Below are 17,708 nucleotides of genomic sequence, written 5' to 3'. Positions count from 1 at the left end.
AAACTAATGTATTATGTGGCTTGTTTTTGCCGCCATGTACGGGAAATAGTAGGAAATCATCAAGAAACCCACTGAAATGAGTGATTTAATGTTGCCCAGTTGTCTTGGCGGGGATTCGTAATCTGTTAACATTCATGAATAGGAGGAGATTTTCTAAACAACTAGATTAGCTGTGTACATAACCAAGTTGAAAGGGAAGGGGACCACTGGAGAGCGTTTCTTGTTGGCCTTCATGTCCGCTTTTTCTCTCTGAATGTTGGCAGAAATGGCCAGTGCCGACAGCTACTTCTTATTTCAGTGAAGTTCACTGAACCGGCTTTTTTTTTTTCCTTAGGTAAGTAATCTACATATTTCAACTATTGAAGCTCAAACAGCAGAAGGCGCTGACAGGTGCTCACTCCATTCACGCCACAGACACTAACGGTTATAAGCAGCACGTTCGGGAATTGCCTTATATTTATCCTCCACTGGACAAAGATTAAACCTAAAACGGGCCTTCTGCAACAGCTCAACACCGCTGCTGTCAAAGTGTGGGGTGGAAGGAGGAATGTCAGTGTTCCTCAGGGACTGTATTGCTTATATGGACAGGAGAGTGTTGACTACTGGGAGAGTGATGTTCTAACCCTACAGCCTTGTCCTCTTCTGGACATATTTAACAACAGTCTCCCACTTGACTGGAGGACAGGAAAAAAGAAAAACCCCAAGTACTGGCTGTGACATACTGACATCCATTCTGGCACAAACTCTGGGATGTTGGAATGCATACTGAGATTTTTCTCGATTGGAAAGCTGGAATACTGGGATAGTTTTATCTATCTGTAGTTCTGATCCAAAGAACTTCATGTTCCTAAAGCATAAGTGAATTTCAGAAGTATAATAATGTGAGGAAGGTGACATGGTTAGAACTGAGGAGGTTCTCAGTCCACATGTTACATGCACATACCTGTTGTAGGAACGATGCCGTCGCTGCCCTCACTACAGAGACGTGAGAGCAAGCTGGTCTTTCCAGCACCTGTCAGGCCAATGCACACCACATCATACTCTGGTCTCGGTGGTGGAGGTCCTTTACAGCACAGTGCCCGAAAACACTAAAACAAAGGATACCATACAATGAGTCCATGGGGAAACAGACTGGACTGGTTACACAATGGACAGGTTGCCTGCCAACTTCAGGACAAACACAGACATTGATAATCACTCACATCCAGGCTAATAAGATATCGAGAGAATGTAGTTAACCTTAAACCAATGTTTTAAATGGTCTCAACACGATTTGCTAAATCTGACAACTGTCATGCAATATGTTCAAAGAACATTGGAAGAACCCATTGGGGCACTGTTTTTCCCAAGGGCACTTTGGTCTATGGGCAAGTTAGGATGGGCTCTGGAACCACCAACCTTGAGATTCGAAGACAACCTGCTCTACTAAGTGAGGAACAGCTGCCCCAACAATCCCAACAGTTTTTAACAATGCTTCATCAAAGACTACAGGTAGGAAAAATAATGGGCAATGACAAAGGATAAAATTAGATCTATGGTTCTTGTATAATTCAATCTATGTCATATGGAGCGATATATATATTGAATAGGATGGTTACTTGCATGCATCTAAAGCTGGTGCAACATGTTTTTGTCTGCATGTGGACCCTGTCTGATTGGGCCCTTATGGTGGCCAAAGGCAGACCTGTCACTCCATGAATCACGGCCTGGAACTGGAGGGCCTGCTGTGAGGCATTAAGGGGCAAATGCAGTGTGAACCGTGAATGAGATCTTTAAACTTGTGTGGAGAGATCAGTATCCATAACTAAAACGAGATCTTTTTTATTAGCAAGACAGGAACCAGTCTGGACAAGGCAGGGCAGACACACACACACACACACACACACACACACACACACACACACACACACACACACACACACACACACACACACGTGCACACACACACAGACACGGTCTTTCACCCATCTACTATATCATATTTCAGATGGAAGAACATCGAGACAAGGTTTCCTACTGCTCATGTCAAGGGACGACCCTCTTTAAACATACTGTTCAATCAAAGGCCATAATGAAAAAACTAAATGCAAACACAAGGCTGAACTACTACATTGTTGAGAAGAAGTTTACCACAGCAGATAGATGAAACAATAAATGAAAGAGGGGATGAATGGAAATGCGTCAGACATCATGCATGTTTGCTGGATATTTAGGATTTAACTTTAATACAAAAATACCGTAATTTCATTATTAATTGGTGCTCATCTTGGGAATAACAAAGCACAAATGGCAAAAGCTAAATCCACACAAAAATTGGTCCAAGATGCAACCTTTACTTTGTTCAATTTGAAGAGCAACAACAGATCAGCCCACAGCGCTTCAGTCTCAGTTCTTTCACGGACCCCAAGACAACAGTGACCACCAGGGTCAGTTTTCAGAGTCGTGCCAAAACAAGGCTGCTGTTTGATGGAGATGTGGGGAATCTGCTTCAGCAGAACCAGACGTCGGCTGAGCAACCCGACCCCCCCGACTCCTCTGTGAACCCAGCAGTCTACTTAAACAGGAAACATTCTCCTCTTCCAGAAAAACGGTAAGATCAGAAACACACGCGTGTCAGATGGAGGAACACATGTACAAACTTGGTTTGATGAGGTCATTCTATTCTCTGTCTCTTCTCCCCTTGCCACCTCTGACTGCTACCTACCCAGCCCGAAGCTACGTGTAAGGATTTCTGTAAAAGATGAAATCTACTCTTGTGCTGTCAGTCCTGAGGACCTGGAAGAGCTCTGAAGCTGCTGCAAGCTGGATGGCTTTTTTTTTTCTCTTCACCTCCACATAAAATAATTTCTAGACCCAAGTGTGCCCCACAAAGACACCAACAAAGAAGGTTGCTGCCCCACTGGCTATGTGAGAGCAGACAGAAAGGACAATTCCCACTGGGGAGTTGAGATTTCACAACAGTTACCAAAGGAGCATCCAGGCCCTGACCCTGGGGTCCCTGCGTACACAGTGGCCCCTGTGAGAGAGAAAGATGGCAGCTCCCACCTCTGGCCCTCTTTGACAGCACAAGATTGACGAGGAGAGCTTGGTCAAAAGGCTCACAGGAGAAAAATAAATAAGTCGAAAAGCTTTTGCTTACCTCGAGACACGGCCCTCCTCCATGTCAACGACACATTCAGTGATTCAGTGTGCCGTGTCACCAAGACAGAACTCAAATGTGACCAGTGAGTCCCTCCATAAATCCTTAAGGAATCCAGAAAAAAAAGGCTGAGATGGAAAATGTATTCACCTGAGTTATAAAAAATTCCTCCAATGTACTGTTAAGGTGGGGGACGATCACCTATGGAGACCGATCAGTTATAATTCCTTATGAGGGGACCTGCACATTAAGAACGGGGCAATCTGCCTGCCAAAACACTCCACATAAAAAGTCTCCTGCTCCTCAACTTTATTGATGAGTTGCCTCTTATGTGATTGGACAAGTTTTAATGGTGCTTCCCTGAAAGACTTGTCGAGACATTACCTCACTGTTGTTGTGAAAGATGATTAGCTCGGCTTTATGTTAAGGAGAAAAATTGTTACATGAATATCAATAGATACTCAGATACACACTGGATTTTCTTCTCAGATAAAAAAAAAAAAAATACACATGACAAAAGAGGAAAAAACAGCTTCCACTTTAAAATTTGGAAAAGATGTCAAGACTGACATAATTAGGCCAGCTGGCAGCAAACCAGAGCTCAAGTAGACACTCAACTTATCAGCATGTATCCTCATCCCAATGATATGGGGCCTCATATTAAGAGGTCGAAACAGCAGCGATGGTGTGAAAGTACAATTTCCGCTGAAATACTTTTCCGATGCGATGATCCTATTCAGTCAATGCGAAAGTCAAAACACAAAGTGCCTATCCAATGTCACTGTGGAGCATACTGACCTCAAGTCTGTTAATTTGCATACTGTTAACACATGTCTGTGGTTGACTTGATAGGACTTGAATGGAAAAAGATCAAGGAACAGAGCTGAGCCATTACTAACTGAAGGGTTCAGATGGAGTAGAAAAAAAATATAAAGGAAAACATCTTTGCCAGTGAGTCATTGGCCACCATGTTACAAGTTCACCTGACGTAGCTGGACCGAACAGGAGCCAGGCTCTTTTTAGAAAACCACTATGTATTTTTAGAGGTAATAAATGTGGGTTAGAGGGAAGCCGCTACCACCGCAGCAGACTAGTTCATGTTTCACTCTCGTACTCTCTGGCTACCGTTGAGACACCACAGGACAGAAAAATAGGCAGTGGCATGACAGCATGTTCCAAATTGAGGCATATCAACAAGCTTCCCATTTGTATGGACTGGTTTTCTCCGTGCTGTAGTTGTGAAATAACTCAAGTTTGGAAATGTCAAAGGATACATGCAGCTCATGGCCAACAAGTATCCCTGAGGGTGTTTTCATATTTGCTGAAAGACTGATCCCTCACATGTGGGTGCATTTTGATTTGTTTGCTTTAGGAATGTACATAAATGCCAAAAGTAACAGAATAAAGTTCTTTTTCTGCACAGTACTAAAACATCTACCCCGTCGTGCACAAACTACTAATGCCGAAGTACTCAGGACAGTCCAAAATCGATGCAATGTCTTGCCCAGAAAGAGTGAAATGTTGTTCTGGAACATCAGATTACCTTATATGTATTCAAATGTCAGGGCAGTGTTATCCAACTAAGCCCGTACATAAATGCTAAAGTACAGATATAAAAATGTTTTGTAAAAATAGAGTGAATACATTCTACACCTAAGCAGGCAAATAAATTACAAATGCACAGCGACGCTCCAAAGAAAGAGATGCATGGAGGGGGGGTACCATTCTTTTGCTGGGATTTCTGACTAAAATTCATGTATCAGATTGTCATTCCGTTGAAAAAACACTGAGGGGAGAAAAAAAAAACTTCCCACTGAGACAGAAAAAAAAATTATAGGGTTGTGATTTATTGGGAGTAAGTGCCTGATGACTGAGTCATTTGGCCCAGCGTTACATCAAGCTTACATTTTGAACTTTAGCCAAAAGGAAAATAAAAATAACGGGGGGGTGTTAATCTGGAAACTATGGTTGATGGGAATGTGCTGCCAAAACGTAGAAAGTTGAAATGTGCTGATACCAAAAGCAAGCATAATGTATGGGAACAGTTTGTCAATCAGAAGCACTAAATGACATGAACGCAGCACTAAAAAAACCTACAGGATACACTTTCCTTGTACACATTTTCGTTCATGGTAGCAGAATATACTTGCATTGTTTGTAACATCTGAGATGGTAACAAGGAGTCTAACAATGTCCTATCTAAATTACAAAATCTCATTTACTTTAAGGTATTTTCAATAGACTGTCACAACAAAAACAAGCTGTGGTTTTCTCCTTGGCTGCAGATTTATATTAGCTGAGTATCTTGCCTTCCTGACAACTGTCAGGCAACCAAAAGGAAAGAAGAGAAGAGGAGGAGGAGGAAAGAGAAAGGATATCCAAGACACTGGCCTCTGGTAGTCATAGCCACTGTAGACAGACAGACACAAGGCACGGATGGGCAACCGGGCCGTTTTTATTTTTCCAGACCAAGTGTCGGGACAACACTTGCGTGCAGGGCTCACTCTTGACCTTTGGAAATGACAGTCCTTTATATGGGCGTCCCAGCGGAGGAGTGGCGCGAACAGCTATGTGTGTAATACACACCGGCCTCAGTCATAACACAGGCCTGCAGCGGAGAAGGACATACAGGATGAAGGGAGCGTAGAAGGGAGCAGGGGAGGTGGAGTTAGGGCGCGGGCAAGAGGGGGTGGGGGGGGGGCAGTGGATGGCCACATTCATTCATCCTCATTCATCTTCTCACCCCCCCTTCAGTTGTTGTTGTTATTTGCCGCTTTGAAGCTGGATGGGGGGTGAACAGTGGGACACAGTGTGGCTCAGTACAGTGAGTGAAGGGGGTGTATGGGGCGCGCTGCATGCCATTCTCGTTAAGGGGTGAGAGAGACATGCTCGACACACAAGTCTGCTCGCTGGACTCTTCCCGTGCTTATCTGTTTCCACAATAACTAAAGCCTGCTCCAGGCCGGGTTCCCAGAACACCTCAGCGAACCACCCACCACCTCTCTTTCAGCTGCAGAACATAATGCATTTCAGACGAGCAGAACCAGTTGCTCAATCTCTGCTCTTATTTTTCTAACCTTCACTGCTATCACCACTTGCGTCTCAGGGCTGCAGTTTTTTCCCCTCCCTGAAGGCTCAGACGAGATGATACCAGAGGCATGATACTTGTTACTACAGGCCTGATTAGCTGTTTTCTTTCAACTCCGACTGCAAGATAAAACAAAATGTGCATTTGGCAGTGAGAACTCTGATAAGCTTTCAACTGTAGCTGCAGGTGATGAAACACAAGATTTACTGCACTTCAAAAATGATGACCAGTTAAGGACACTAAACAGGTGCCATTCATTACCCCGCATCAAAAATAGATCCCTGAACAAACACAAACACCTCCACATGCATGCACACGTGCATGCAAACGGACTCACACAGATGCATACTCTTAGAGAATACACTGGAACATTTCGACGATGGGTTTCATTCCCGTCTCGTGTCTCACAGTTGTGTGGAATGTGTTTGATGCAGTGAATGTTGAACATGTCTACCGCCGACTTCAACCGCTCAGAATATGATATCACACAGGCCTGCTGGACTGAAATGACAGACGTTCAGAAATAATAAGATGACCCTGTCTGCACCAGCTCAACATCCCGTCTGGTGAAATAGACCGTGTCTTACTTAAGTCGACAAAACAACCCACAAGCCATTATACAGGCTCGTCTGTGGGTGTGTGTGTGTGTGTGTGTGTGTGTGCGTGTGTGTAAACGGAGAGACCTGGTTTAAAACGCTTGTCACCGTTTTGCAGGCACATCATCTCCTTATTCTCCGTATTCAGAAGAGCTCTCTCTCTCTCTCTCTCTCTCTCTCTCTCTCTCTCTCTCTCTCTCTCTCTCTCTCTCTCTCTCTCTCTCTCTCTCTCTCTCTCTCTCTCTCTCTCTCTCTCTCTCTCTCTCTCTCTCTCTCTCTCTCTCTCTCTCTCTGCCGCCCCTCTACTCAATCCATTCATCCTACTTCTGTCTGTCTGGCCCCCATTTCAGAGCTTGAACACTATTGCCCTGATGCTAAGGTGTCTGGACAAGGAGACAAACTGGAACACACACACACACACACACACACACACACACACACACACACACACACACACACACACACAACACACACACACACACACAGGCACTGGGTGAAGTTAGAGCGCCCCCCAGCTTATCATCTGAACATATAACAATAAGCACGGCAAGTGGAAACTCAATTATTCATTGTAACTCAATAAACTAAGTGCAATAAAATATGGTCATACGGCATTTTTATTGTGTCACTGCCATCGTTTTTCTTGCATGATATTTTACATATGGAACATGTGAGAGTGGAAAAAATACATACAGCCTGTCTACAACACTAGATTGTTGAAGGGATCACCTCATCTTTACGGCCCGAAGTCAAGTCAACTTTCTGAAAGGACAGAGACATGTCTGAACTATAAATGGAGGTTTTGAACAACAGACTGGAGTGGCTACCTCACTTCCCCCTCTCTCCCCTTCGGTTCCCTTTTCAGCCCCAGTCTTAGCCTTCTCCTATCTGGCCTGACATGGTAGCTTGTGACCCTGCCTGGTTGTGAGGGAGGCAGGATCAAAGGCAAAGGAGCAGCCTTGGAAAAACACTTGGGCTGAGAATGGACGGGATATCTGTCAGGAAGCCTTTCCCACTGGGCTCACTAGTGTTCAGGCACAAGGATCGAGTTACCACCCGAAAAACACCGACATGAAAGAGGTGGCGACGCTAATCCGCAGACATGGAGCTCTTCGTCCTCCTCCGTCCTGCAGTGGCACTCCACCAGCAATGTATCCCCTCAACTCTTTGCTTCATGAGTCCAAAAACCTCCACCATTTCATATCTCAGAGTCACCCCAAAACCATAAAAACTTAACACCCCTTTCACACACACCCCCCACTTCCCAAGCTTCTCTGCACCACCACCTCTCCCTGCTCCCCAATGCAAGCTTCATCACAGGGGATTAACAGGAGACCCTGACACAACCTATTGTTAAGGAGACAGAGGGGGCTTGGGTGGTTTTGCCACCCCGAAACCTTTTTTTTTTTTTTTTTTTAACTGAGATTGGTGATGCTTGTAGAGCAGACTGAAGGACTTTATGGCCTCGGTCTTCATAGGAACCTTACCAATATTTTACACATCAGCACGGACTTACACATCTTCCCTGTTGCACAGAGCCAGGCCTCCCAGCCTGCAAGAGTTGCTGGTAGCAATGAGCTACGAATAAGAAAATAAGGGTACAGATAGAAAGAGGTTGAGACAGGGGACGTTGTGTTTCCAGGAGTGTGTGGGATGAAGGGAGCCTTTAGGATGACGATGGCATATATGTGTATGTGTGTGGCAGGGGTGGGGGGGGGTTGGGGTGGAGTGGGGTGTCAGTGCTGTAAATCTGGACGTCACTGACAGGAAGACTGTTGCGGACCATTACCATAAATCTGACAAACGCTAAGTTGATGGGAGGCTGTATCTGTCTGGTCAGGGAATAGTCTAGACGATCCTATTGAGGAGTCCTACAGTGTAGTCCTGTTTGTTTCCAGCACCATCTGGATGCGACAGTAAGTGCCCGCTGCTTATGATTCACATTCACACACTTGCACACAAGACACAAAGTATGCAATCACCCCAAAGCCATCGCAAAGGACTTGACCTTAATACTGCAATACGACAATGACAAATATAGTATATAATGCAATGACAGTATACTTGCTTATAATTCACACATATCCTTGAACAAGTTACGCATAGCACGTCTATGTGCTGCAGTCAACATATGATTGACATTTTATTATACTATTATAATACAATATTCTATTGGAGTACAAAGTACCATTAGATACTGAACACAATATTTTTTGTTTTTTATCATTCAGCGTTCTATTGGGTAAATAAGTTGTTTAATGGCCTATTAAGGCCTTTTGTTTGTTAAACGTGCACCACAGTATGGATTCTAAGTGATTATTGAAGACATGGCCAGAGTTCCACAAAAAGACAGAATTAATCAGGTAAAGTATAACCCTTGAATCAACAGTGCTGCATATTTTTGAAGCAACTACATCTCACTCTGGCTCCCTCTCCCTCACTCTTTCTGTCTCCACCAAAAACCAGAGTTCACCTGAGGAGACTCTGGTATGGATCCAAGAGCTCTGGTGAGTTCAGCCAGCACTGCACGGGTTTTACATTTAGCCCAATCAGATAGGCCAAGAGGAAACCACAGCCTGGGGTGAGAAATCTTCTGCTAGATTATTGCTCACACCTTTTTTTTTTTGTTTGCTTGTTTTATAAATGTCCCCTCTACGACAAAGTTCATAACCCTTGTGTCCCTCCACACTATCAAGGTTGAAACTTTAGCAGCCTTAAGACAAGGAGGTCACAGATGTAAGGATAAATGGAAATGTGTTTCCAAAGCATAAAATCAGTCACACAGGGGGAGTTTGCTTATATAATAGTTGGAATTTGAAATGGATTTGATGGGAAAGATATTGAGCGCAGAAATAGAATCTCAGCAGCAGGTCCATGAGACACGCCGAGGGCAGCTAGAGACTGCAGCTGCCCCCAAAACACATTTATCTGTCTGGAACCTACCTTGGACCTACTGTGTGTTTCAAGACATTTACTGGAAAAGTACATTAGATAGAGAATGAGAGGGACGGCATTAAGGGGCCCACCCACAGGACTGTTTTCATGTTACCCTCTTTTTGTGTAAGAATGCAAGAGGCTGGGATGGTGGCAAGGCAGCTGCATTCACAGACTGAAGACACCTTTCCTCCATGGGATATCCAGAGGGTAGATAAGGAGGCCACAGAATTAAGTGTTTGAAGGGGGTACCACTGGGCGCCATTACGGTATATAAATCTTGTAATTGGGAAGGGTGATTAGCTTGGGTGCATTAGCATACGGCGGTGAAAACTTTGGTTTCCTGGGCACAGTGTAGGGCAAGAAGATGTTTTTCCGCACCCATATAGAGGATCAAAGCTTGAGGGGCCCCCTTTTGAAGGCCTTGAAACCAGTGTGCAAGAACCAAGGGGGGTGGGGGGCGCCCCATCTCACAGACATAAAAAGGATGGGTGGATGGGGAGGGTACTTGTCCCACTTACATCAGTTATAGCTCATTTTCATACAGCATCTATCTATCGACGACTAACTCAATTTTCGATAAAAACAAATCTGAGGGCCCCTGTTCTCCCTGAAACAAGTGTGGGAAAGTTACAAGCTTAAGAACATTGTCATTAAATGTGAAAGACCCCTCCTCATCAAACATTTCTAGGCCCCTCTGAGACTGATGGGGACCGGCCAAACAATAAATCTGTTTTTATACATTCTGCAGAGGCCGAGAATTAGGTTGATGAGGAGGAGGGAGGGTAGAAGGTGGGTGTGGGGTGGTGGAGGGAATGGGAAAATCCCTTTCAATGGAAATAAATTCTCACAGGATATAGAAAATGTTTGATTCTTTTACGCAGCAAACTGTTCCTCACATCGTATGTTACAAACAAGGCCTGGCCACAGGCAGGGATCGTTCATAATGTCCTCAATGACCTTGTTGAACACGTCAGTGTGTGCGGATTAAGAACGGTGCAGTCTATGATGAACTATTGAGGACATAAGAGAGTGAATCTCTCTGTTCTGCAAACCCTGAACAGTGACGGTAAATAGGCCTCCAGGGGCTTGTAGGACAAACAAAATGGAAAAGCCATTAACTCTAAAGAATAAGGCTTGATCTAACCTGAACCCAATATAAAATGTTAAGCCTTTTGAGTCAGTCATAACATCTTAAATCTCATATGAATGACAAAAACATTCAGGTAAACTATTTGATTGGCTGTCAGAGAACTAAAAGCAAATTTTGTTTGATGACTGCATTACCATTGATATAAAGTAACTTTATTAATTTTCAAATAATGTCACACAACAAATGAGATAAACAGAGAGAGTGATTAAATGTTGATAATTGATTGAATAGTGGTTTTATATGACCAAACATGATTAACTATAAAACTACAGTCAGTCAGCCACAATTCAAACTTGTACTTGGACACATTGGCTGAACAATCTTAAGAAATGTGTTTTAATAAGTATATCCATGAAGTAAAATACATTCTAACAACAGGAATAGCCAGTGTCCTGTACTGTTTGTCATTTTAACGTGAAAAAGGTATTTCTCAAGTGAAAACATAATCAGCAAAGCTAAGGGATTGTTAAGAGATTGGTGTATATTTTACTGAGGAGTCGGCAATCTAAACTGGAACCCAACCCTCCCTCTGACGCCAACAGTGACGCCAAGAAGATAAGAGAGAAGACATTTTGAAGAAGATAAGGAGTATGGGCTTTGCTTATTGAATGACATCAAGAAAGCACCAAGGGGCTTTTAACATCATCAGAAAAAACATGAGTCATTATTTGAAACCACATACAAGGAGTCTGGACACACCACAACTATGTGAAAGAAAATATATCATTCTTTGTAGAACTGCAATAGTTATTTTCTTACTGTTTATATTTCACAAACATTTCCAGAGACTTTCAGAAACTGATCAGATAGACTATTTCGGTGTCTTGCATCTCGATGCTCAGCTGAAGGAGACTTTATCTCACCCCAGGTACGAGAATGCGCTGCTGGGCACTTTTGTGTTTATTAATGGGAGAGTGGGACTTATTTCCAAGATGGTGATTTGCTACATAGAGAATATGTTAAGCACTCACACAATATGGCCTACTTTCATACACTCACTGACTATTGCATTCCAGTCTCCAGAAAAGCACATAGTTCTTGCCGAATCCAAACCACAGCCCGATGTGCAATGTATTAACACCTTCAACTTTTATAAACATTGGAAGGGAAATCACCAACAGCAGCTCTGCCATAATAATACAATTATGGGACTTACAAGGGTGAATAGCATGTCAATCCTTCATCTCAGTAAGTTAAAAAAAAAAAGCAAGTACATCTGGAATTTTAACCCTAACCCTCGCCAGTCTGTAATCTGATGTCAAGCTGCTAATGTTAGCTACTTTAAAGCGAGAATCTGAATTTCAAAAAGAGACCCAAAACACTCTTGTCTTCCCTTTCTCATATTCCTTCTTCCTCTGGTTCTTACAGCGATTACTCTTGTGTGCTTAAGCTCATATATTATACACGGACATCTTCAAAGTCAAAACTTGGCCTGGGGGGAATTTCAATAGTTTTCGATTTGTCCAGGAATAAAATAATCAACAGATGTTTCAACCACATTAGGGACACGGTACACTTTAGTGAGAGCATATTTGTAAATTAAACCACGTTGGTTAGAAAAGGAAAAAGCTGTTCAAGAAAATATATTTTAAAACTTATTACAACAAAAATATTGTAATAACAAAAATATCAATAGTAACGTGGTTTTAAAATAAAGGAGACAAAATGGCTATAAGCTAAATGATCTTCTGGTGTTTCCGCATCATAAGAACCAGCTGCAACACTTTGTAACCACAGTGCCTTCTTTCTTTGTAACCACAGCCTTGTTTACATACTGTTGGCTTTCATTTGAGGTGCTATTTTAAAGGCTGAAAAAACTCTTTAAAATTACAGCCAAGTTCCAATTACAGGGTGCTTTTAAATATATGATACCTGGAAACTAATGAACCTTAATAAAACTACTACATGTAGAACATGTAAAGTGTGTGTGTGTGTGTGTGTGTGTGTGTGTGTGTGTGTGTGTGTGTGTGTGTGTGTGTGTTGCGTGCGTGTGTAAAGTTGATTTCTCAAATGCATGTGCATTTTTGAAAAAATAATCCATGTTTTAGTTTATGGTTGCCAATTTCTGTAGACTGATGAAGCCCTAGTTTTGTTTAATAAAAAACAGCTTATTTAAACCACATCAACACAAAAACGATATTCTTTGGAATTTAAAATGTATTACGCATAAATCTCCTGCATATTTGGGGGAAAATTGTGTGATTGGACAAATTGAGTAGGATTAAAAAAAAAACTAATAATGACTGCTGAAACATCGACGCCAAACATCTGGTGGTATTTCAACTCTGGGAAATCACACTCTGCTTTGTGCCATAACCTTTTCTATTGAGCATGAATCTTTGATACTTTGGGGCGTTTCGGCGCGTTTGTCAGAAGTTAACCAGACACATTGTTTTAACCTTTGCCGAAGGAGCCTCTGTCTCATTCCCAGGGGCTGGCTGTGTAAAAGGGTCAATGACTTCAATAGGCCTTCATTAAGCACAGTTAGTGTCAACAGTTAATTATGCAAATAAGGAGACCCCTCATGTGGTTTCTGGGTCCCCCTTTCATTGCAGCCTCTCTTACACACACACAGTACCACCCCACAGACACAAACACTCACCATATAGCACATACATTCACTCATACACACTGTATGCCATTCATACACTACTTTTCCTCCTCACTCATTTCATGTCAGGAATCAAAAATGCAAGTGTTATGCTGCCGATACATAAATGGAGGGCGATGAGGGCCCCTGAGGTCTCCAGTGGCGTTTCTTGCCATCAAAGAACCTCCGGAAGGTTCTTGCTGGGTGAAGCTGAAAGCCCACCAAGTTCTCCTCATCAAGACCAGAGAGTGGGGGGCATCCGTGCTGCCTCAAAAACAAAATGGAGGAGAAAAAACTGCATCAAAACAGTCAATTAGGCAAAAATGCATGACAGCCAAATTCGAGCATTGTTTCTGTGATGGTAATGACAGGCCTCTTCCACACATCTGATGTCTGCGGCCCCCTGATTTTCAAAGGCTGGGAAGCCATCAGTAATTAATAATCACACGCTTTGGGCCCCACAGTTGTGACTGGCGGATTCTTTGGAGGGCCAGCTTCAAAAACCTCAAATCCACTTTCACCTAGCTCTTGACAACCCATCGTCGCTTGTTTCTGTCCACCTCCCTCACAAATGGCTCCATCACTGCCTGCTGTTCGCTTCAGGTACATTGTTTATCTGCCATTTGAGGCTCCACTTCATTGTAGGGGGGGACTGTTATGGGCGCCGGTGTTACCAGGCTCCCTCTCAACCCTCCATCTAAACCCGTTCACCTCCCACTAATTGTGGAGAGATATGGTCGTTGGGGGGTTTAAGGGGCGGCTACATAAAATGGCCTTCCTTTGTGAACTGAGAAATGTTTGCACACCACATTTGCTTTTGGAGCTGATCTCTTGTTTGTTATTTTGTTTTCCTTAGCGTTTTTTTTGTTTTGTTTTGTTTTCTCCGGCAAAGAAAACTTCTGAAAAACAACCTTCTCGATGTGCTTATGCAATCGTAAATTAGAACCAGATTGGCTTTCATTGGTCCAAACCCACCAAGTGGAGCTGTGAGAGTAAAAGTCTGTGATATAGGTGTCATTTCTTTGATTACGGGAGAAAACATCTTGGAACAAACCCAAAAGCCCCTTCTCCCCACCTACTCTATGAAGATGATTTAATACAGAATTAAATGGTTTTCAGTCAGACCATTCAGTTACACAGCTCATTCCAAAATAAATGCTACACATGTGCTTACTCTGATGTACAGGTTTTTTGCGTTGCATATTCACATGTCGGCTGCGCAGGGTGAGTGAGGGCTGAGCGTTGGCCACGAGTCAGGGAGGGTCAGGGAAGTTCATCTGTACCTAAGTAACCTTTATGTGGGTACACGGTGCAGTCTGAAAGTTTTACAGCAGCTTGTTTCTCATCTTTTTGGAGTTTAGGGTGAGGCAACAGCCTTAACTTGTTTTCCTGTAATCTGCTATAGTAGGAGCAACATAAAATCTGAAGCCTGCTTTATACATTTAAAACAATCCATGTGACAATGACCATGAACTTTCCTGTTTTACTTTTGATGTTTTCTCCAGCCATTCTAAGGGAATCTTGTTTATTAAAGTGTGTTGACTCATCTCAAAACTAGAACACTGTCACTGAGGAAAAGTACCACTTTTCGCTGTAATACAACATTGAATTCTCCTGATTTGTACTATTATTGTTGCTCCTCCTGTGTTGTGGTTCGGTTTCTAATTCACAAACAGATGCGCCTGTAAGCTTCTTCTAAATCAGCATCATAGTTTCATTTCTAATCGACTGTGCTTGAGTATGGAGTTATCAAAAAGCATGTGTGCCTTCTCACTGCAAGCATGCATGTGTGTGAAACGTGGAGAAACCTGAAAAGGCTCTGGGCTGAACAGGAAAAACATTTTTTTAAAGTGTGTGTGTTTGCGTTTGCGTTTGCATGTGCGTGTGCGTGTGTGTGTGTGCGGACAAGCACCACATAAAACCCAATGACTAAATCCCACACAAAGAGTGTTTCACTTGAGCCAATGGAGTCCACATGTCGTTCACACTTCAAAGGGGACAGAAAACATATCACATCGTATGAATCCTTCCTCTTTTCGCGGGGATAACACCAAAACGCAATAAGATATACTTGTGTCGCGCTTTAAACAGTTTAACTGCCTTAAGTTACTGCTGACAGGCTTTTCTCTACAATGAAAACAATATCGCACAAGTAATGTAACATGCTTGTCCTTATCTCTCTCTCTATATATTTTGTATTTTTTTTCAAATGTTCCTTTTTTTGGCAGTGCAAGTGCTAATCATGGCAGAAAAGTCACCAACATGATGATTTTTCAATTTCTCCTTTTCTGGTCAACATTTCTTCTGCTCTTGGTGTGAAGAATATTTTAATAATTACCAAAAGCTTATTGGTTTATGAGAGCTCACCTACATGTGCGGCCAGGCAGAGTAGATGACCACTGATAAGTAAAACTACTGCTTGACACATGTAACACTTTCATTCATTTGAAGAAAAAAAAAACATGCGTTTTCCAAAAGGTTTCCTTCAATGGGGCTATTTGCATTCAACTAACCCCGGGTTAAGCTGCATTCATTCTTTACAGAGTGTGCCTTCAGTTCATATTTGCTTTGCATTATCCTGACACCTACTGGATAACCTAATAACACTTCCCAGTAAACAGTCTCATGGAATCATCTCATGGAATCATCTTAGTTTTCAGACAGGTGCTCTGCAGACATACAGGCTTACAAATGCCACAGGATTTCGCTGAAATATGTAAAATGAACCGAGGAGAAATTGCCTCTAGTAAATGGCAAAACAAATAATTACATTCAAGACAGAGGAGATTAACACCATGTGAGACTGTGCAACAGCCCGCTGGGATCAGGAGAGAACATGAGCCAAGGACTCGACATAACTAACAAAATCATACTTTACCGGAAGAAGAGATGGACACCAGACGAATGGGAGAGAGGCACGTGTGTGTGCGCACGCACACACACAGAGGAAGAGCCAAGGCTGACGGACAGATGTTGTGCGTATGGCAGTATTGCGCAAAGCAGCTTTCACAAACGACCGAGCACAGAGGGAAACGTTTACTTAGTCAAAGACAGGAAAGAAACGTCAAAGGCCGACTGTGCCCTGATCCATCACAGACTCACCTATGACAGCGCACAGTGCAACCTGATTGAGGTCTGATAGTCTGAGACCTTCCTGAGGTCTGTCTTCCCACAGAAAGCCCATATTACCTACCAGTTGTGTATGAAAATGTACGATAAAGGTCTCGGGAAATGACTGCATGACAGGAAGAACCCACGGGAGGTCACTTGAAAGGAAACGGTTCATATTATCCTATGAAATGAAGAAGAGGATTCATGGTGTTCATAATTCTCAACAATATTCAAAATGATCTCAGACTGCAGCTCCTAAATAATGTTTAACTGGCTTTGCCTTGAAGAAACAATGTTGTCATCAATGCCCGGTCATCTCTATTGAAGTACTCCGCTTTGTGAAATCTCTGGAGGAAATTGAATATAGGGCAGGTATCAGGAACAGGAAAAGAAAGTGCACAATAAAACACGCATGGAGGGATGGTTTTAATAGAGTCCGGCTGAATGCATTCACTGTGTAATCATCGATGACGCAGAGGCTTTCATAAAACTTCTCATGTTTTCTCTGGCCCCTCACACTGCAGGGTGAAAACGACACAACCCAATAAATAAGTCAGAACAAAACATGCTTATCTTCTGTCAGGGGGAGAAAAAAAATAGAAATGTGAACTTCGTTCACATTCCATGATGCCACAAAAACTTCCCCAATTTCAGTTTCCATACATCCCTTTTATGAGCGCGCTTGTTAACGCCTCCGAAAACAAACCACGGTTCAGGATTTTCTTTAATGAGTCGAGTAACCTCAGCCGACCCGTAAAACACAATAGCCAAGCATTTGTGTGGCACAGTGTCTGAGTTCAAGTTGTACTACTGAAACATCCAGAAGTTCATGCAACATAAAAACTAATTGATGGTTTTCTGTCCTGGTGGTACGGGAGCCAACATGAAGTTTATTCAAGTGAAGTACGTCCAGAAACGGGTTTTTTTTCCCTCTCTTCAGTGAGTGACTGTGATAAATTTGTGTATTTAAAAGTGCAGGTGATTGAAAGGAACACATCATCCGTGACTGCATGGCTCCACCCAGAGGACACATGAATAAATGTTACACATTCCATCTTATGTCACAGGAGTTTCACAAATAATTTTGTGCAAGTTTA

The 17,708-nt window shown here is 42.8% G+C and overlaps 1 protein-coding gene across 1 annotated transcript in view; it reads right to left on the bottom strand.

The window, feature by feature from the left end:
• Window positions 1-17,708, bottom strand: part of LOC308132547 (ADP-ribosylation factor-like protein 15) — an 89,824-nt gene that overhangs the window by 51,928 nt on the left and 20,188 nt on the right. The window contains 1 exon segment of the mRNA XM_080499691.1: window positions 940-1,088. Coding sequence (XP_080355817.1) covers window positions 940-1,088 — 149 coding nt within the window.

This window comes from Blennius ocellaris, assembly GCF_963422515.1.
Source record: "Blennius ocellaris genome assembly, chromosome: 7".
Lineage (NCBI taxonomy): Eukaryota > Metazoa > Chordata > Actinopteri > Blenniiformes > Blenniidae > Blennius > Blennius ocellaris.
Note: the sequence above shows the minus strand (reverse complement) of the source record. Positions and strands in the feature narration are given on the sequence as shown.